The sequence below is a fragment of the Sphaeramia orbicularis genome, chromosome 10 (assembly GCF_902148855.1).
Source record: "Sphaeramia orbicularis chromosome 10, fSphaOr1.1, whole genome shotgun sequence".
Taxonomy (NCBI): Eukaryota; Metazoa; Chordata; class Actinopteri; order Kurtiformes; family Apogonidae; genus Sphaeramia; species Sphaeramia orbicularis.
In genome coordinates this window covers 34,773,820-34,796,347 of record NC_043966.1, presented here as the reverse complement: position 1 = coordinate 34,796,347, position 22,528 = coordinate 34,773,820, and the positions used below count along the sequence as shown (strand labels likewise).

The window sequence follows — 22,528 nt, the reverse complement described above, 5'->3', positions numbered from 1 at the left end:
CTGTTCCATTCTAGTGAATTGTGTGTCCTCAGAGTGCCATGTACTGAGCACTTGTCACGCCTGAGCAACCTTCACTTCATTCATGGCCAGTTCCAGACCTATTTGCAGACGAGAACCTGTCGTGCTGCAAGAATTGCACGCAGAAGCAGGCATGCACATTGGACGTAGCCGCTGCTCTTTTACATGCGGGTATTTACTAATGCAATTAGTTACTGAATGATTACTATCTCCAGTTTCCAGAAAACAGGTCATACATGTCGAACTCTATTACTTTTGTGCATGTTCCAGCAAAGCATTCATTCTACCCTGTTATTGGATTTCTTGTGCGATTTTGATGGTAACCCGGACATCAATACTAATCAATGCCATACATCAATAGTACAAACATCTACATTAGAATACTCAAACACAGCATGACTAAACTGACAGGAGGACAGGCAGGCTAAGGCGGCACTAGCTGCACTGTACCCGTTCTCTTATAGATGGGAGGCTTCCTGTAGATGTTGGGATCTCCTGTGGCTGAGGAGAGAAAGAGGAGATGGAGAAGTGAACGTGGTGGAGTAAAAGAGGAGAGACAGGATGTGATTTTCTGTTGGGATGGTGAGAGGGGAGATAGAAGCAGGAGGGATGGACGTACAGGAAGGTAACAGCAGGTAGAGACGCAGTATGGAGGCAAGAATATGCCAAAAGAAATTACAATATGTGTGGTTTAAACATCTGATTTGGTCACATTTTCATGCCCTCCCATTCCCTGAAGAACTTAAAATGATGTTTTTTCCAACATGATTTGTGAAATATGACTATGGAGTTAATATATGAGATTTGTGAGAAGTGCGGTGAGGCGATGAGGAGTCCTACCTGGTACATGAAAATGTTTAGGGGGCTGGTTTGTGGTGGGTGTGCTTGACCGCCCTTCTTGGCCGTAATAAGGTGAGCTCCTGCCGCTCTCAGAGCCTGCAGCCAGCCACAGCCAATCACAGCAAAGGAAACATGAGCATGAAGGAAGGCTTGGACACCAATCACATCCGTGCAGATGAAAACCCAACCGCCCAAATACACACTCAAATTCCAAAGTGACATTGGATAACTTTTTCACTTGTGTAATGACAGAGGTTATTGGCTTGTCAACAGAACAGCAAGCGTCTTATGACAGTATCTCATTGTCAATGCACATGTGTAAGAGTTACATGAAATGATAGCCTTGGAGCGTCAGCATTATATGAGATGGTTGTTTTGGAGTAAAGTGAATAATCTGCCTTCAGGTGGTGAATCTGCAATTCTTGTGTCACCACTGATTTTATGACAGGGGGCATTTATTGTAAATGGCAAAGTGGTGATGACAAAGAGATGGAAATAAAAAACAATTAATAAATTTGGTCTTATCTTTCTTTAAAAAAAAGTTCTATTTTTCTAAGTTTACAGTTCATTTCATTAGGTACGGTATTATATTGTTGCACTTATTGGCATTGAACCTGACTCACCTGGGTAGCCATAGTGTTGAGGAGAGCGAGGCATGATGGGTGACATGCCCTGACGACTGAACGTTGGTGAGTCGATATAACCTGGACTGGAGCACCGCCTCTGTTTGATATCCAGGCTGTCATAGTCCTGGAAAGACAAAAGAGGCAAGGTAAAAGCAAAAAAAAAAAAAAAGAAGAGCAGCGCTAACCTGGAGACAAATACTTTAGTGACAGGTCAAAATGAGAACAGCTCTTGTTTAAACTCGCCCTAAGTGCTCTGATACCTCTGCTGCGAGGAACGAATCTTACCTGAGAATAGGGAGAGAGCGTCCCAAGTGACTGTAGAATGGGTGGGAAGAGAAGAGTTGTTATTTACACTGTAACTGTAAGTACAAACGATATATCATATGTCATGTATTTACACAACCGCAAGAAATGACTGGATCTAAGCCAAAGAGTATTGTCTAAATGCTGTATTTTATGTAAATGCCTGGTGGAATATGCTGTATACAGTGACAAGCAGCTACTGCATAATCACTTTAAGGTTAGTGTGTGTGTGTGTGTATAAGAGGAATGGATGTGAATTGAGAGGTGAAGTCTGGACCCTTCTGTGTGTGTATGGAAGTAAATGGCAGGAAAGAATAAATTGATCCTGTTTGAATATTGCTGTCAATTATATATAACGTTAATTTAAAACAGAATTTTGTATGTCAAGAGTTTACAGTTTGTCATTAACCCATAAAGACCTAAACAGCTGCTGGCAAACAAAACAATCTCCTGATGTAAAAAACTTAATACCTGTTGATCCACTAATCCTATTAATACATTTAAATAACCGGTGTAAAATGCAGTTTGTCATCTTTGCATGGTCATCAGATATGACCCATTTGGAAGTTCAGAGGCTCCGTAGTAAACATGGAAACATCGTCATCTTCTACAACAGTTTGATGAACAAGTTTGATGAATGACAGTGGATGGAGACACTTAGTTTATGTTCAGTTAATGATAGATTTTGTTGAAAAGTCACATTTTCTTTATTGCTCACTGTTTCTAATATTATGACCATCAGCTTTAATCTGAGCTTTTATGAACATCTACATGATCAGTAAATTGAAAATGGGAAAATACCTGATTTTCATTGAAAAATGCAAAATACAGACGATAACATTATAATAAACAGTGATAAACAGAGAAAAAATGTATTTGGGAACTGCCATAAAAGTAGCACTGGGTCTTTCTGGGTTAATTTGTTGGAGTATAAGACTGTGAAAATACATCAATAGAAAGAAAACACATAAAAGTCATGTAAATGACGTCACTATCCTTATCCTTAAGTCATCTCTACAGCTCTCAACAGACTTTGACTGATTTTCACTCTTTTAATGTTTGAGCCTTTTTTGTGCATCATATTAGAAGAGAGACATCCACTGAGCTGTTTGACACAAACCTAAACAAAACTTCCTTTTCATTCAACCCCAGACTCTCTCTTAAATTTACTTTCTTGACTTACAAAATTATGTTTTGATTCAACAAACATCATATGAGTTCAGTCAGTCAACTCATTTGAGAATATTTACTGCAGTAGCAAGATACATTTAGAATTTGGCTGTAAGCTCCAGGATCATAACTCCCCAAGGATATTTTAGATTTAGGTTTTGGAGAGTGATGAATAAATAACTTCTCCCTGGAGTGTAAAGGTGGATGCTGGGGTCATCTCCCTCTGACTCACTAAGACATTCTTGCAGTTTAAATACGCAGCGCTGGCGGTTGTAGATATTATGTCGAGAGAAAAGCATGTCATTGTTGTGATGAACTCAAAGTGTGTGATCACATTTGCGAAATTTTGATTTTGTTTTCATTTGATGCAGCAAAACAAATATTTCATTGTCACTGTGAATTTAAAAGAAGAATAATACATTTTATGTGTATGTTAGTTCAATGAAAAGGGGTTCATTAGGAGAGGTAAGAGCAGAACCAATGTGCTCAGGTGGTGTTTCGCCCAGGTTCCTTTACATGTGGGTTTCCTCCCCTGCTCAGAGGCAATTTGGGAAGAGAAATGTATGGTTCATGTCTTCATTCCTAAGAGCATTTTACCTTTGCTTTTCAGAATTGAGGTGCACTGACCACAAATCTTTTTGTTATTGTGGTCCTGGAGCCTTGGGACCTGTAACATTGTGTCTAAACTGGCTCATAGGCATTGCTTCATTAAATGACGGCATATTTCAAACAGGATCAAAAAAATGATTTATCAACTGCCATGTACAGTATTTCCCATAGGACACACCTTAGAAAGAGGTGGGACTTCTCCTCTCTATTGTTCTTATGCATTAAAATCTGATAAAATAGAAAGGAAATGTTCTTAAATACTTCAAATTTACCATTTTTTGCACAAATTAAACAAAAAATATGCAACCAGTAGAATATTCAAAGAAAAGCAGTTGAAAAACAACCTTTTATCGATTTTAATGTTAATGCAAATGTTCCATTTACAACAAAATGTGAGACAACTGTGATTTGCAGTTTACAGAAAAGAAGTTCCTATTAGTGATGCTGACAGCTTTGTAAATAGTTAAACAAGGAGGCTAATGAGCTTTAAATTATGCACTGGAGTGTGTCAGGAAACAAGTTATAATACATGATTTGACTGGCGTGACTAATAGAGACACAGTGTTTTCAGATAAGCACAAAAGTTGGATTTCTTCCACAGCAGCTTCTCCTAAAAACTAGTTTCCCCTTAAGGTAGATCGATGGTGGCCTGTTAGGTTTGGAGTGTGTAGCGGTTGTACCTCCCCATAGCTGTAAGTGTCTAGCCTGTCATCAGAGGTGTATCTGTGGTAGGGCTGGTATGAGGAGGATATGAGGTCTGGCTGTTGGACCTCGTATATGGCCTTGATCTTTGGCAGGGCAGCTAGGTCCTTATAATCTAGGATCTCATTCTCCACTCTGGCCTGGAGAGAGGACACACACACACATACACCCACCAAAGACAGAGACAACATCAACCACATGAACACCACAGAGTAACAGAGTAGAATGGAACCTCTGCCGGTGATAGCGAGCAGTGAAGAGTCTGAGAGATCTAATGAAGTGAGCCGGCACATGCTCTTACATGTGTGCGCACTCATCAGACACACGCATGTACACCGCAGAACCTGACAGCGGTGTAAGTTGTTGACCTTCAGGAGCTCAGCATGTGTGAGACAGAGAACAGAGAAGGCGAAGAGAGGGATGGAGGAAGAGGGGGAGAGAGGGCGAGGAGACAGTATAGACGACAAGCATGCTTACGCTGCATTTCCACCTCATCCATCACCTTACGCAGAAAGGTCATTGATTGTGAGATGAGAGCAGAGCAGGGCAGGGCTGAGCACAGAGCAGTAACTCCTGCGTACATGCAGACAACTCTTCACATGCTTATACGCCGACAAGCAGCGACACTCAGCAGACTTTCATGGAGCACGGTTGAACACTGTTCCATATTTGGCTCAAGTCTTGTTCTGAAATAGAACTGATGAAATTCTGCACAAAACAGTGACAAGCTTGGAGTGTTTCCCAACAATTTAATCTCCTTAGTTTTTAGTGGCCATATATTTTACATATGCTGTATTTATTTTGTTCCAAATGGCACTAAATGCAACATGAAGTACATAATGAATTAATAAAGTTTATAATAAGTAAGTTAAGTTGTAATGTTTTGCCCCAGTATTGCTGGTATCCTCAGAGATGTAATCCTGGGGAAGATCAGTTTAAGTAAAAAAGGCCCAAACTTGAGGGAGATGCATATGTTCCAAAACTGAATCATTACTCATTCTTACCCCACCCCCCAAAGGGGAGGCAAGGGGTATTGGTTTTAGTTTGGTTTGTTTGTTTGTTTGTTAACAGTCTAGCAGCAAAATTATTGGTTTTCTTCATACCAAATTGGGTTTATAGATTGCCAGGGACCCGGAATAGATCTGATCACATTTTGGGAACAGTAGGTCAAAGTTCAAATTTTTTATGAATTTTTAAAGTCTTTTTTCTTCTCCCATTTACTTATAATGGGCGAAATTTCAAATGTCTATATTAACATCAATTTTGTTTCAATTTACTTCAAACTTGGCACATATATAGAGGCAATTGATATGCTGACCTCACCACACACATAGAAGTGATGGCATCGGCTAAATCAATCCCAAAATAAGCTACAAAATGTCCGAGGGGCGGGGTTTGTTGTGCATGGCACCGCTTGTTAAGTATTGAAATCATTACAACTTCTTTTGTATTTCATTCTGTCTAAAGTCTCACACCTTGGCTTACGTTAAGTTTCTCTACAGTTTTTCCTTATACTTCTGTATATTCTGCTTGAAAACAGTAACTGTTACGATCATCAATTTTTCTTGTTTCAACCCATTTTAAGTTTCCACATTGTGCTCAATTATCTATCATAGCTTGATATCAGAAAGCACACATGAAAATTGTCTTGTCTTCATGAGGCAGAGTTTCTGTGGGTTTCAGGGTGTTATGAAGATAATTTAAGACCTATTTAACTTGGTGATGCTCCTAATGTAAATGTAGTACGATATTGGACAGCATTAGCTACTAAATAATTTTGCTAATTTGTTTTTTTCGATTTCCTGTGTGACTTTAATTTCTTCATGCCAAAGACTGTTAATTTGATCTGCTTGTTGCTCATGTCTTCAACCAAGCACCCAACATTTTTAATATCTAATTGTCAAAATGATATTTAGGACTTTTTACTGTCTAAAATCAAATTATGGGATTTTAAGCACCCACAGAAAACCTGATGAGAAAACATGTGAGTAAAACAAGAGCAAGACCAATATTTGAGTGAGCTGAGTGACACACAGAGGTGAAAAGGCCAAGGGAGTGAGCAGCCTCTCAGGTTGGTGCTGAACCGTTCAAGCCTAAGGGAGGTGCTTGTGTTACTGGTGTTGGACCTGTGCTTTTACGGAAAGCCCTATGGCAGTCGCAACTAGAGGTGACTACAGGCTGCAAACATATTGGTTACTTACACATATAACTCTACTGGGAGAACCGATGGAGGAACCTGGTGGAGAAATGGAAGTCTCGGACAGACGTCTGTGCTGTGAGATACCAACGAACAAGGAACAACAGAAAGGGGAGAGTGTGTAAAGTGAGAACAGTGCCGGTGTTCATTTATTTTTATGTTTAATTTCATCCACCTCACCCTGAGTCTCCTCTCCGCCCTCGCCGCCTGCTTGCATAATGGGTGCCACACCTCGCAGCCTGAAACAGATGAAGGGGAGACAAAACAGACTGTTGTCGGGTGTTTCCACATGCCATGCACTCGTCTACGTGTGTGTTTGTGTGCACATGGGAGATGTATTAGTATCAAGTTTCACCTGTCAAGTACATTTCCTCTCCCTCTTTGAACATCATGTTACAGCGGGCGCAGCGGGCACAGGTTGGATGGTAGTGTTTCCCCCCAGCCTGGGGAGACAAGAGGAGGGGGAGAAATGTGGAGAGGAAACAAGAGCAAAGGAGAAATGAGGGGAAGTGAGTAAACAAGGAGAAGAGAGGTGTGAGTGGACATAAATTATCATCATAAACAGTTCCACCACAGTGAGGGCTAATCTACAAATTGCAACCCCACCTTGAGCGGGTCATTGTCTCCATATGTTTCCTAGTGTGTATCACCTGACCGCCACTCGCCTCACACTGTATCAAGAGATCGTTGCATAGCCTGTGGTTGTTTCATCAGCATGCAGCAATCACATGATAGCCACCACCCATTCTCCTCCATCCCATAATTAGAGCAAAGATCCCTGTAGGTCAGTCACATGAAGAAACATGCTGGAGTATGTGTGTGTCTGTGTGTGTGTGTGTGTGTGTGTGTCTGCAGAGAGAAAATGGGAAGTAGGTGGCCCTGTAAGTGAAGGACACAAGAGTGCGAAACATGTCCTTGGACATTCAGAGCGGCCCAAGGGAACACGCATCACGCAGGTGAAATGGACACACAAGATGATGCATGTATGATGTTCCCGTGTCCGTTCACTCTGTCCGGTTTGTGGCGTCTCTCACAGCGTTTCCGCACGGACCCGTCCCATCACCTACGCCTCCCAGACACACCACTAGAGAATGTCTATTTATAGAAGCGCAGCTCACATGACCTGTGTCAAGGAGACCTCAACTGTTTCATGTGCATGAGCGTTTGAGCGTATGTGGTGGAGCATTACGTCATTTAATGCAAACCTGCAAACACAATGAAGCCGCACAATCCTGCTTTTTCATACAGCACGTCTTCTACTTCATACGGTCCACACAGAAACACCTCTTCATTGATGAATGTACTCTCTCTAAGAACTGCTAATGCATGGTCCTTACTCAGGTCTAAGCTGCATTTAATCAACTCCTTCTCTCCCTGGCAGACTCAGGTTACACTGAAAGAAAAACCAGGAGAGGATGCTGAACAACGGCATTTCCGTCTTGTGCATTCCCAGCAGCTGAGTGTTTACCATTTGCGGTCATACAGTATCAGTTCAGCGACTGCCATTATAGTTTGTAATGACTGGCATTAATAACCCACTATATTTAAGGGTGAACTGAGATGCAGAGGAAATAAGAAGGTAAATATCAAACCCTTTCATGCTTTTTCTGCCACTTCCTGTCTTTCTCTCTGAACTTAATTAACCTTAGGCTCTGGGAAACTGGACTAAAAGGGGTTTGATGCTGCTGGGAAAGGGAGCTCTGGATCAGCATAGTCATCAATACAAATAATACAACACAGGCAGGATAGTTTGCACATGAGAACGTAGAAAAAAGATGCAGCTATGATGCCAAGAAGCACTTGGATATAAATGGCATTTCAAAAAAGATAAGTGAAGGACATCTGTGAAAGCCCAGATGGAGTTCATGTGTTGTTCTGACATGTATACTATGTGTTTGGGGAGTTAGTTCTGTGGAGCAGACTCCTTTGGGTCACATCAGTTGCATCATGCTAAGGGAGGGTGAATCATTAAGATATCAAAATCTGACAGGAAAAAGAAGAATGAACACCACTGCACACATGCATTGAGAGGGTGGCTGAAATAGACAGAAAGAGAGAGAGAGAGAGAGAGAGAGAGAGAGAGAGACAGAGAGAGACAGAGAGAGACAGAATGAGAAAGAGAGGAAGAGACAGAGAGAGACTTGCAGATAATGGCTGACATGTCCCCATGTCTAAAAATAGCCCAGAGAGGCTGACAGTCAGGAACAAAGCACTTTACACCAGCCATTCTGACAAGCAGGGAAGCAAAAGAGCACTGGGACAACAAGGCCCAGTGTGTGTGTGTGTGTGTGTGTGTGTGTGTGTGTGTGTGTGTGTGTGTGTGTGTGTGTGTGTGTAGGTGTGCGTGCGTGTGTGTGTGTGTGTGTGTGTGTGTGTGAGACAAAGTTTTACTGGGTCCGCTCCCTTTCCTCTGGTCCCAAAAGAAATGAGACACCCTCCAGAGACTCTTCCAAAACATTTAATTAGCATCTGCACTTGATCACTTCAATTATTTTCAACCCTATTCCCCTCATTACTCCCTCTTCTTCTTCTTCTTCTTCTTCATCTTTGTCCACCTCAGCTCTTTTCCTCTCTGCTCCTCCCTCCACTACTTCATATTCCAGGTCTTTAAAAGAAATTGCTTCTGCACGGTGAGAACGTAAAGCTCAAATGTGCCGAATTTGCTTTCTGTGTCTCTCCTCCTTCCTTCCATCTCCCCCTGCGCCCTTCTTCGCTCTTTACCCTCTGATCTTTTTATAACTCCCTTTTCCTCTTAACTTAACAGTTTGTTATGATTCAATCCAGCTTTTTGGTTCACATTTAGTGCAGGTACAGTGTGTGCTCTGCTCAGTGAGAATAAATGATAAAACACAGTTATGAACCTCAGTTTGACCAGAGTGCAGATAGATTTGTTCTGCTTTGATTAAACAGGACAATTTTTTTTTTTTTATCACATTTCAATCTTAAGTCGTTCACTCTCTTAACCACAGCAGGGCTTTAACACAGCTGTGGATAAAAATGCGACTGCTCATTCCCGATAACGCTGATTGCTGCCACATAGTGCTGTCAATTCCCGCCTCAGAATTTTAGATTGCTGCGGATGTCTGCAAAGCTAAATGTTTCATGTTGTTTTTAAAACCTTGTGCCACTCTCACCTCCAGGACTCTTCCACTGATGTATCTGCTGCAGGTCTCACATTTCACCCCGTACTGGGCGTGGTAATCTGCCTCACAGTATGGCACTCCATCCCTGCAACATAGAAAATATAGAAGAATGTAGTACAGTGTATCAAATGCACAATTTAACATGTCTGAAGAAAATGTTTCATGACAAAAAAACAAAAAAGTACACACTGCGCTGATGTTTTTTTCAGTTGTCAGTTTGATGGGTTTCAGAGTGAGACAATTCAATTCAATATACTTTATTGTCATTGTGTAAAAAAAAAAAAAAATACAATGAGACTGAAGTTCAAGCAGTTTTAGGCAGACATAGCAATACAATACAAAAGCAAAATTAAAATGCAACTCAATAGTGGAAAAAAAAAAAAAAGAAAAAACTAACAGGACTATGAATGTAATAGTGCAAAAGTTCAGATGAAGTTCAAGTGAAAGTCCAGGTGGGTGGGTGGTAGGGCTGCACGATACTGGAAAAAACTGACATTGCAATTTTTTTTTAAGCCTGCAATATATAATGTGATATGAAAAAATACTCAGGAGGATATAATAGCTGTGTGGTGCCGATGTAAATGGTCAACCAAATTAGTTGCGTTACCGCTCCTTGTGGCAACAGGTGCAAGACACTGTCAACACAGAACACGTCCAATATCATCCTTCTTGTAGCCGAAATAATTCCGGATAACTGACGTTGTTTTCGTTTTCAGTGATTTTCTCTGGTTTGCTGCTCATTTTTCACTGTTGTTACCGGCGACTCACTCCATGTGCAGGGGTGTGGTCTGCTTCGGCAAACTGATTGAGAACAATTGTGATTGGTGGATTGCTGTGCGCAGTGTGTTTAGGATATACTTGAAATTAGATGAGGATAGGTTTGTTTGTTTGTTTTTTCTTTTAAAAAGATAAGAACACATTGAGTTCATTTGCCTCCTTGCACACACGTACATCACAATGACGATGATCAAACGATATATTGTGCAGCTCTGGTGGGTGGGGGAGCTGGAATTACGGAATATGGAAAAGAGCCTGATGCCTGACCTGATGATATTTAAATGACTTTTCTTTTTTCTCTTTTCACACTCACTTGCTGATGTACTCGCCGGTGAGAACCATGTTGCAGGTCCGACATCTGAAGCAGCTGACATGCCACTGTTTCTCCAAAGCCAGGAGAGACTGACCCTGCTTGATCTCAGCTCCACATCCTGCACAGTCTGCAGAAGAAGGATACTCATGTCAGACAGTGAAATTAAAGACAAATGTGGAAAGAGACAGACACACAGAGAGAGAGTGAAGATAAAGATAAAAGAGGTAATTCAGAGGCAGATGGGGAGAGGCATTGAAAAACCGTGAGACATGGTGTAATTGTACATCCTTGAACACCTACTGTGTTCCTAAGTGCAGTCTTTTACCCCTTTGGCACGGCCACCTGCATAATCAATCGCTGTGCTAATGTGGGATATTGCAGACCTGCGAGGCTTGTTCTTTCAACTGTAAGCACTGTTAAACAAGAGTGAATGCAGACAGGAAGCAAATATCACCCCCAGGCTAAAACAGATGCATAGGATTCCATGTATGAACCTCTCTCTCTGTCACGTCTCACATACACAAGACACGCCAGCAGGTATTATTGACCAGGACAGTGCGGTGGCTGCAGATGATACATAGCTGCACAGTGTCAAAATGCTGAAAAAAAAGGTCAGCACTCCATTTGTTTCCATTTGTGAGACGTTTGGCTTAGCTTAACCTTTTCTGACCCGATCCACTGCCCCTGAGAGGAGCGCTGGAGTCACAAGGGACCACTCCACTCTGCCCTGCCAGCCAAGACAAACTGTATTTTGCAGTTGCAAAGCACTGAGTCTGTTTTCCGCCGTCCAGATAAATCTTTGGTGGTGTTAGCTGCGTCTAGGGCCAAGATTTTACCCAAATAACTCATCTGATTTCCTGTCACGAATCATGACTCAGTTCCCGTTCTACCCACTGACTGAAAATATTATCAGACCATCTAATGTTAGGAAGCAGAGCTGCATCGCTTGCTGTTTATTTCACAAATTATTGTGATAATTTCATTAATATAGAGTGTTTAGTGTGGTTAAGTTCAAAGCATGTAGTTAGTGGGCAAACCTGTAATGATACTTTTATAATGGAGATTTATTTTGCATGTTTTTATCTTATTTTCCCAGTTTGTTTTGCCATTTATTTTATTATTTTAGCCACCCACTGAGTCAATGTTTGTTGTGTCAAATTTGCCATATAAATAAACTTGACATGACCTTACTTTTGAGGAACTGAAGCATGATGGGTCTGACATTTATCCTCTTAGTATCAAGTCAAGCTTCACAAACCACACAATCCTCCTCTCTGCATAGATCATCTTAGAATATCGTTCCCACTTAGATCCTCCCTTCCTGATAAATGTTCATATTTTTCTTAGTCCAGGCTACATGTGTGACAGCACAGTGCGTCAACACCACCTGTTTCCTGTCACTTTCCTTCTAATAATCTTCACTTTTCTCTATCATTTCAGCAAACTGCAGGTAAATATTAGACTCATGTAATAAAATTACAGCAGAACACACCGTAAAAGCCAGTACATTACTTTTTGTGTCTGTACTGTGTCCTGTCTCATAGCCTGCCCCTTCATAAGAAGTGATGAACATGTACCTGGGGAGCTGTTTGAATTTTATTCTCCTGAACTGAGTGATCTGAGGAGGACAGTTATTCAGCACCTCTAAGACATCTGTTATTACTGCACAGCGGCCTGCTGTCTGCATGTCACACTTAACAAATGATTCACAATCAATCACTCCTGTTCCAGTGTGTGGCAACATGCTGTTCTTTTCCTGCTTCATATGAAAAATTGGGTGGATGTCCATATACCTGTCCAAAACCACACAGGATAGTAAAGTCAAGTATAACTTCATAGTCAGAATCGAGTGTGTACATTTTGTTTCACAAGATACTATATGAGCAGAAAAGACCACATTAGTAAATAATACATACTAATACATAAGTAGTGCTAAAAGGCTACAATAGTGCTATAGGTGCTAAAAGGAGAATAATAATTATATAGAGTTTAAAGTAGGGCTGTCAAAATGAATGCATTAATGCAGATTAATCCATCATCATGATTAATCTAATATAATTTTTTAATGCAATTAACCCATCTGCAGCACAGAATGACTTTGAATGTCTCTGGCAATGCATTTCAGGCAGTTTGTCCAAGTAGAGTTACAGTCACGCGTGCGCAAATGGGCTGTCGATCCAGTAGTGACACGCAGCAGAACCAACCCATAAAGATGGAAGATGCTAAACAGCACGTTGGCCCTCTGGATGGAAATATGAGGACAAAAAAGAATTAATAGCAAATGCTACTGCTAATGGTAGTCTATCTCACCCTTGAATACACTAACACAGTAGCGTACATTGTAACCACAACCTAAAATACATGCTCAAGAGTTCATCAGTTCTTAAGGATATCTAAAATAAAAGCGACACTAATCACTTCTGCCTCACAGCTACAAGGTTCTGTGTTCAATCCTAGTTGGACCGAGGTCCCTGATTTCACCCACCATCCAAAACAGGTACATGTAGGTTCATTTTCACCTGATCATAGCTGGGATAAGCCCCAGCATCCCCACGACCCGGTTTGGAAAATGAATGAATGAAAGTGGCCGTGCAGTTTCTTGAGTGTTAATGCTGTTGAGGAAACTCACTGGACCTCCTGTATCTCTTACTAGAGGGGACGAGGTCAAATGGTTCATATATCAATAGCTTCCTCAATTAATTGATTAGTTGTTCGGGCTAAAAACTGTCATGTGGTAACAAATATGGATCAGTGATGGTGTTCTCGGATGTCTTGGTAGGTCTACAACCTGAAGATTTTAAGATGCCGTAGAAGGAGAGAAACATTGGAATGTAAGAAAAGTTGAATTTTTCCAATTAAAAAAAAAACAAAAAAACACTCAAAATCAAAATTAATTATTCCACAAAGTGTTACAGCTCTACAACCAACTCATTATTTACCTGTAAGAAAATCTAACACAGTGCATGTGTAAATGGTCTACGTCACAGGTGTCAAACTCCTTTTAGTTCAAGGGCCACGTCCTCCCAATATGATCTAAAATGGGTCTGATCAGTAAAATAATAACAGAATAATATATAAATAATGTTGACCCCAAACTTTTCTCTATGTTGCAGAGTGACATTATGAAAAAGTTTACATCTACAAACTGTCTTTTAAAAAATGTGAATAAGATGAGCAACCATGAAAAAAATGACATTTATTAATAAAGATAAGTGCAGTTTGAACAATACTATGCCTCAGCTTCTCATTTACACATGTGCATTACAACATACAGGACACAGTGGATCTAAATACACAAAACATTTAGTAACAGGTAGAATATTGTTGAACTTACACTCACTTCTCTTACGACACTTCACTTCGTTCATATTTGCTCAGGTTATTCACTGTTTTGCAAAAGGAGAGTTTAAAAATACAAACATTATCATATTGTAATTTTAGTAATTTATTGGTCTGACCCACTTGAGATCATATTGGTTTGTATGTGGCCCCTGAACTAAAATAGCTGTTAATATCTTCAGCGTAATTTTTGCATTTCACAAATTCATCCCGAGGGCCAAATTGGACCCTATGAGGGGCCGGTTTTGGCCCATGGACCGTATATTTGACACCCATGGTCTACATGCACATCCAGGACTATTGACATGCATGTATTAAAAATAATACGCAGTGGGAAAAATCCAGTTGATCAAGCAGATGTACTGTTAACTTCTCTATTTTGTTCTGACAGTAATGGATGAATGATGTGTGTGTTTGGGTTGTGTAATTCTCAGATGGCAGATCAGCACGACAGGTCAAACCACCGATTTGACAGACACTTGATTAGCTAAATGAGCTAAGTGGGCCTGGTGGACACATCGTATTAGGCTCAGCGCGTCGTAGCGCCTGGTGGCCCTAAACAGAACGGACAGAGCGAGGCGGTCTGTGGACTTACGGCTGGGCCCGTGGATCTTAATCGGTTCATTTGGTTTGACGAGTGTGTGCGAGCACTGCTGGCACACGCAGTCCTTTCCACTGAACGTCACTCTGTCTCCAATGGGGAAGGGTTTACTGAGGAGAAAGAAACACAGTGAGAATTAGAAAACAGCACAGGGAAAGGCCATAAAATGCCTGCAGTAGTTCTGGTGCGTTTACATTGCATTCAATTGTGCACATGCAAATAACAAATGAGAGCTGGCAGAAACATGATTAGGTGACAGACAGGCCATAAGCCTGCTGACAAAAGCTAAACACATTCTGGCATCCTCTATGAACCTGAGGATACATATTTAAACAGTTGTGACGACGGGTTAACGCGACGCTGATTATTGTAGGAGCACCTGGAGGCTCTGTGATTAAAGAGCCGATAATGTGACACCGCCACAGGCTTCCAAAAGAAAAACTGCCTCTCTCAGTCAGAATGAAACTTATTAGGATGGCCATGCAGGGTGCATACTGATCTTAACTGCCTCTTTCTGCATCAGTCTGTCTGCCCAGTTCACTCTGCCCGTCTCCTTCCCTTCCTCATTCTCTAACCTCCACAGCTGGTGCTAGGTCACTGTTTTTCTTCACAGCTTCAAAACTCTGCTCTGATTTAACTCATAAAGACCCAGTGCTACTTATTTGCAAGTTCCCAAATTAATTTTTCTCTAGATTTTTGTCTCAAACAATTTATCAACATTTATTATAATATTATCCTGTGTATCTTACATATTTTTTTAATGAAAATCATATATTTTCCTGTATTTAATTCACTGATCATGTAGATGTTCATAAAAGCTCTGATTAAAGTTAAGGGTTATTATATAAAAAACAGAGAAAACCAAAGAAAAAGTGAATTTTCCAGCAAAGATGTCATACTTGTAAGTAAAAACAAGTGTCTACTTCCTTTGTCATTTATGAAATTCCATTGGGTTTTACTGGTGAATCAATGTTGTAGAAGATGACGGTGTTTCCACGTTCACTACAGAGCCTCTAAACATCCAAATGAGTCATATCTGATGACCATGAAAAGATGAAAAACTGCATTTTACACCAATTATTTACATGTATTGACAGGATTAGTGGTTGAGAAATTATTGAACATTTTATATCAGTAGATTTTGGTTACCAGTGACTGTCTGGGTCTTTATGGGTTATTAAGAAGAGTAAATAACCGCACACACACAGCGTACATGACAACAAAAAAATCATCGATGAAATTAAGCTGACCATATGATACACTGCTTTGTCTCCCTTCCCTCTCCTTTAGCGATTTCGAAGAGACGGATTGATTTCTTTATGACTGGGGAGGGTGTGAGAATGAATGGGGAGCTAAAAGGCTTAGGGAAGGCTGTTTAAAAGACATAGACGGCAATAATCCTTTTACTCCCCCGCCGAGGCCTGGAGCTGGAGCCAAGACCCAGAGGGAGGCTAGAGTCTCCAGCAGAGCTCACTGTCAGCACAAGAGAGTGCATTTCAACCATGTATGCACTTAGAGATGTACAGGGTAAAGCATGTGTCAGGACTTGTGCAATAGACACCCTCATATAAAGATGTGTGTTCTGTTAACAGCAAAAAAGAAGTCAGAAAGTCCAGTTTCTGGGAAATGTAATACTGTCAGGAAGGTTTTGAAAGTGTGTCTAATATTAATACCTTAATATCTATACCTAACTTTGTCTTCATAAGATGCTGCAGCTAATATTGATCTTAATCAGCAACAAAAAACTAAAACAACGATTTGCAAAATATCTCAGGACGTGAACAAGACTGTTTTCCTTTGAGAGTGAGAACTATTAACATTAACCCATAAAGACCCAGTGCTACTTTTGCATCAGTTCCCAAATTAATTTTTCTCTCTATTTAACCTTTCTTAAGTAATTTATCACTACTCATCATGATATTATCCTTGTATTTTGCATTTTTTTTCCCAGTGAAAATCAGGTATTTTCTTACATTTAATTTACAGAGCATGTACTTTAATCATCATGGTGAGATTACATTTGAGGATTATTATATCAAAAACAAAGAAAACTCAAGAAAAAGTTACTTTTTCAGTAAAATATACCAATAACTGAACATAAAAACAAGCGTGTCCATCCACTGTCATTGATCCAACTCCATGGGTTTTACTGGTGAATCAGTGTTGTAGAAGATGATGGTGTTTCCATGTTCACTACGGAGCTTCTGAACGTCCAAATGGGTCATATCTGATGACCATGAAAAGATGACAAACTGCATTTTACACCAGTTATTTACATGTATTGATAGGATTAGTGGATCCACAGGTATTAGAACATTTTAGATCAGTAGATGGTTTTGGTCACAGGTGGATGTTTGGGTCTTTATGGGTCAAGAACATGAAATTTTATTAGTGGGGCTGGGCCAAAAAACATGATTACTATTATGATATAATTTTATATTCATTCACTCATTCATTAATTTCCTGCTTTGCTTAGTCCTTGAGAGGGTCATGGGGGTCCTCTCTGAACTTGTCACCAGTTCATCCCAGGGCCAGTTTTCTGTTGTCATAATTGGATAATATGATAACATAAGGGAGCATACATCTTTCTTTAATCATAAGGGTTGATTTTATTCACATTCTCAGTGAAAGCACTTCCAAATGTTTCCATAATTTGTTGTTTTACTTAATTTTACAGTGCATTTGGTTGTTAACTATTGAATCATTAAGTAGTTATTTTCAGCGTTCACTGAAGTACAGGGCAATATATTGAATTCATTCAATTTCTCAAGGCCTTACTTTTCTGAAATTCTTGAAAAATGTCTAAATCACAACATCGGAGGTTATTAACCTAGAGATTAACCGAACCTATTAATCTTTTCACACAGCAAAACTTCAAAATCCAACCTGTTTGCTTCTTGTAATTAATTGTTAATGTGTCTCTCCTGTCAGATATGGCATGTAGTTTGGTAAAGAGGGTGTATTTTTGAGACATGTTCTGTCTTCAGTTCATGCAGGAATTAATAGATTAAATATATAAATTGTCTATAGGAAAGAAAAATCAAGATTTAACATTTTGGTTAATTGCTCAGCTCTAATTCAATATCTAGATTTGTGGAAGGTTCTGTGTTTTGGTTCCATAAAGAAGAGTTTAAAACCACACTTTGTTTTCATTTGTTGAATGGAAATTGAGCAGATTTCCTTTATTTTGATCTAATATTGTCAGCTAGTGTAAACCAGTCATGAAATCACGGACTACAGGTGTCCTTGTTTCGAAATTTCTCAATTTAATTTCTTACATAACTTTTGCAACACTTTATCTTTTACAAACAGTTTTTGAGTTTCAGGACTTTACTGGAAAAAAAATAATGACTTGACATTTACTTTGAATAATTCTGTGTATCAACTGACATGTAAATGTTATCATCTTAACGTTTTTGTTTTTTTTTAACCATATTTCACACCTCTGATTTGTAAAGTCTTCACATAATTTCACTGCTTGTATAGTTAACATTTTTTTATTTTTTTAGTGCATTCTTGTAATTTCAGATGAGCCATATATCTCCCTAAAAATTGCTACTTAATACTTAATACTTAAAAATTCGATTGAATTTATGAATATTTGGCTTCTTTCTTTCGGGCTGTTTTTGCAGTGTAGGAGTGTGGGAAAATGTGACGGGTGAAAGCAGCAAAGACATTTCAACACACATAATATTCAACAAAAGCCAGAGTAAATACTGAAAGGGAAACAAGTCACTGAAACCTGATAAAGCATATTATTCACTTAGGCTTCATTTTAATTTCATGCTTCAGTCAGCCCGTGGATAACCATCTGTTCTATAACGCAGACATTCAACCTGAACATAGCGACTTGTATTTGACAATCTGAGGCATAAAGGGCTTTTTTTTTTTTTTTTTTTCTCCGGGTATACTGTGAAGTACCGTTATGTGTCTGTTTTCTAGGTCCACTTGCAAGCATGACAGGCTACATCCGTAACATGAGGTAAATGCAGCGACATCACAACCGTAGTCTAGTCTACTCTCAGTCTAATTTCAGAGCATGATTTTCTGTGATGGTGCATAAGAGTGTGTTTCTCTATGCATATGACCTTGTCTTTACCTGTGTGCTGCTCCCACTCCCTCAAGACACTCTGCCTTGTCAGCCTTTCACAGGGCTTTAAAAATTTACTCTGTTTACATATTTAATGCATGTGTTTTTTTTTTCTTTAAAAAAATGGCCACAGAAGTAAATCTATTTCTGGCTTTAGTGATACGCCCCCTCTTTTGGAAACATCAGCACGAAAAGGGAAACTTGGTTATCTCAGTTCATTACAACTGATGTAGCGATGACAAAGACAAAGGGGGATGATGGTGGAGACGTAAGGGGAGATGATGTGATGTGGGTAGTGATTAAGAGGAGGAGGATGATGGTTATAATGAGGGTGATGGTGTAGGAACGGAAAAAGGAATAGGGATGGGGAGGAGGGGGGGTATAAGAAAAGACTATGAGCAATGTGACAGAGGGCAGACGGAGCACGGAAAGAGAGATTCTCCCTTCGGCTTCTCACTGTCTCTTCCAGTTGACTCCACACACACTGACACACACACACACACACACAACAACACACAACAACACACACACACACACACACACACACACATACAGACATCACTGCCAGGGCTGCTCCACTAACTGTCTCTGGCCAGTTGGTGTCGGTTGTGTTTTTTTCCCCCATGGCTGCTGGGTATGACCGCATGTTTATCAGCCAATGTCAGGCAAAAACACATCAACAAACAAACACTATGCTCCTGGAGGGAGGTAAGGGAAAGTACGCTCTTATGTAAACCTTATCGCACATCAGAGCAAAGACAGAGGGAGCAAAAAAAAAAAAAAAAAAGAAAAAAGAAAACTCCCAAAAAAAGCAGTGGTACATCCGTATACCGGGCACGTATGTGATACTTCCAACAATCAAAGAGACTTTTTTATGAATGGGATATAAAAGAGATGAAAATGGAGAGGAAGACAGGCTAAATGAAATGAGAAAAAAAAAAAAAAAGAGTCACCAGGGGAGGCCGAGTCTTAGTTTGTTCAGAAGGAGCTTAACATGAGCACTGATGGAGGTCAGAGGAGAGATGGCCTACTTTTTACTAAATCTACCAGCATGAAACACCGGGTCAGTTCCCCTTCCAGTTTGGAATCGTGTCTCGACTAAGAAAACAGACCGACGGCTCGAGCTTTCCAATCAGACATGTTTTGACATTCGGGAGCTGAGACAGCGCTGAATAGCATCACTGAACATGAACAAATTAGCCTTTTTAGCATTTGTAATTTTTAAGACAACACTCCTCTGTATTGAAGGGCTTATATTGTACACTGACAGCACAAACAGCATTATTTATAGCAGGGTTGCATGATCATAAGACACAAAACAGTCTCATGATAGTGAAATAGAAAGCACCCATGCATTTCTTCTTCTTTTCTTGCTCTACAATTCATTTGCTGTTCTCTGTCAGCTCCTTTATCATAATATTGTCCAACAGGCCACTTCCTATAATACAATGAAGTGCTTCATCACGATACAGAACAGTGTGCTGATAGAAGCCATAAAGTAGTGATGTGTGTCATGCACCCACTGTTTCTGTGGTTACTGTATGCCTGAGTATCACAGTAAATATGCAAGGTGGATAAAAACTTGTGTTGTATCTGTAATATTATAATGTAACATCACTGAGATAAATGTTTATGGGTAAAACTGCCGTACTCCAGAGGTCCTGTTTGATATTTCTGCGTAATAAAGATGCTGTTCAACTGTGCATATAACAGCTGAAAGGGTTCTATCTGCACTCTTCTCTTTTACTTTATTTTAATTGATTATTATTTATGTTTTATTGATTATGTTTTAATTGTAACTGTGTGTTTTTAACCTGTCTCTTTTCCATGTTTGTAAAGCACTTTGAATTGCTCTGTGTATGAATTGTGCTATACAAATAAATTTGCCTTGCCTTGCATTATAGTTCTCTATTAACAGCTGACAAAATTACCATGTGTAATCTGAAACAGGTTGGCTGTACTCGCTGAGTAACAATTAGAATCTATCTACTCATTGTTTTGGTCTTACAGCTGCAAGATTACTGGTTTGGTTCACTTTGCTGCTCTCCTGAACCATGTTTCCTGGTGGAACAGCCAGTTTTTTCTCAGAATAAAACTGAGAAATTCACGGTAAACTACCTAACCCACACTAAATGGTGCGTGAACACATTTGAGCACTTACCAACAAAAAGGTCAAATTACACAACCATGGCTTGGTGGAGATCAGATGGACAGAAAAACTATAAATAACAACACTGTATGGTGATATTATTTTAGTTTTGTGTGTACCCCTTTTCGTGCGTCCACCAAGTAGTCAAAAAGCTATTAAAACGTGACCGGGCAAGTGACTATATTTGGTCATTTTTGTACACCTTACAAGACAGTGACAGCAATAGTTCCAGTGAGAGCAGTGAGGCAACAATCTCAGGTCCAATGTGGTCTACAGGGTCTGTAAGTTCCACCTCTGCATGAACAGTGTAACTATTTTGTTCAGTACCATGAAGTAATGGTACGAATGTAAGTAATGATTCGGGATGGGAATCAACAACCGGTTCTTTTTGAGAACCAGATCCCAGTAGCTTGATTCCTTGGAATCATTTGCCTGCCTGCCTAACGATTCTGCTTATCGATTCCGCCTTTGTTGTGCATGCGCGATGACATCATGCGTATATTATTGTTTTGGTCAGAATGTAGCCAACATGGTGTTGAGGCAGAAACGTTCTAAAAAGATGACACCAGGTCCACTTGTAACACTATCAAAGCTTCCATTTCTTCAAAAGGGTGGAATCCCTGCAATATGCTCAAACATTTGTCCACACAGCATGTGATTAATTTGATACGCAACTTAGCGATGCTTGTGAATCTAGCGGCAGAGTGAACACCAGGCCGTCATCCAGGCCCAGTTCCGGTTCCGGTGCGAGCAACAAACATTGTACCCCCTCAAATACAAGTTTTCCGAAGGTAGGGGAAAGGAAATGAGGTGCACAACAACGGGAGACGGGCAGAGTCGAACCGGTTCCACGTAATGGAAACGCAGCAATAGAGGAATTAGTAAAGCGTCTTTAGTTTCACTTTCACTGTACCCCCCCCCAAAACCAGGCCCGGCATCATCTGTTATTATTATTTGTACATACTGCATATGTTACATTTTCTGTGCAAGAGAGGGAAATATAAAAGACATTTAATGCAAACACACCCGTTTGTACTCTTTTATTCCCTCACCCAATGAGAATCAATAAGAGAATCGATAAGGAATCAGATCGATAAGCAAAATCAATGATGGAATTGGAATTGTTAAATTCTTATCGACTCCCATCCCTAGTAATGATGTTTGAAAGGATAATGTGGATGTGGACAGGTGTCTGGATCATGTTGTAATGTTCTAAAAGTGATATTCTAATGTTCTAAAATACATGTTCCTTTTACCTTACATGTGTTTTTCTTGTATTTTTTTACAGGCACTTCTCGGATTTTATTATTTTTTGCCACTCACGGTTAAGGAACCAAATATGTTACTTCATTAACCTTGATTTTCTACATAACAATAACAAAATTTGAAAAATTTCACAGAAGTAATAAAGCCTTGTTATGTCCTCCAATAAAACACTAAGGTTGACATTTTGAATTTCAGTGTACTTCTGTAAGTGCCCTATAAAGGGTTAAATGCGTGTGTGTTTACCTGCAGACGCTGCAGACGAAGCACTTGGGGTGGTAAGTACGTCCCAGAGCTGAGACCACCTCTCCTGTGATGAAGGTGTCACAGCGGTCGCAGCGTGTACCATACAGGCGCTGATAGTCTGCTGTACAGATGTATTCTCCCT

At 40.0% G+C, this 22,528-nt stretch overlaps 1 protein-coding gene across 3 annotated transcripts in view; it reads right to left on the bottom strand.

Moving 5' to 3' along the window:
- ablim3 (actin binding LIM protein family, member 3) overlaps positions 1 to 22,528 on the bottom strand; it is a 61,397-nt gene that overhangs the window by 13,546 nt on the left and 25,323 nt on the right. The window contains exons 3-14 of one of the 3 annotated variants that reach the window (XM_030145942.1): positions 22,387 to 22,528; positions 14,633 to 14,748; positions 10,699 to 10,825; positions 9,600 to 9,693; positions 6,821 to 6,908; positions 6,646 to 6,704; positions 6,470 to 6,541; positions 4,247 to 4,408; positions 1,770 to 1,799; positions 1,482 to 1,608; positions 859 to 954; positions 469 to 519 (exon numbers count right to left, since the gene is read on the bottom strand). The exon at positions 22,387 to 22,528 is cut by the window's right edge and continues 42 nt beyond it. In XM_030145942.1, the coding sequence (XP_030001802.1) occupies positions 469 to 519; positions 859 to 954; positions 1,482 to 1,608; positions 1,770 to 1,799; positions 4,247 to 4,408; positions 6,470 to 6,541; positions 6,646 to 6,704; positions 6,821 to 6,908; positions 9,600 to 9,693; positions 10,699 to 10,825; positions 14,633 to 14,748; positions 22,387 to 22,528 (1,164 nt within the window). The remainder of the gene's footprint in view (positions 1 to 468; positions 520 to 858; positions 955 to 1,481; positions 1,609 to 1,769; positions 1,800 to 4,246; positions 4,409 to 6,469; positions 6,542 to 6,645; positions 6,705 to 6,820; positions 6,909 to 9,599; positions 9,694 to 10,698; positions 10,826 to 14,632; positions 14,749 to 22,386) is intronic. The other 2 variants (XM_030145944.1, XM_030145945.1) reach the window with 2 other exon arrangements.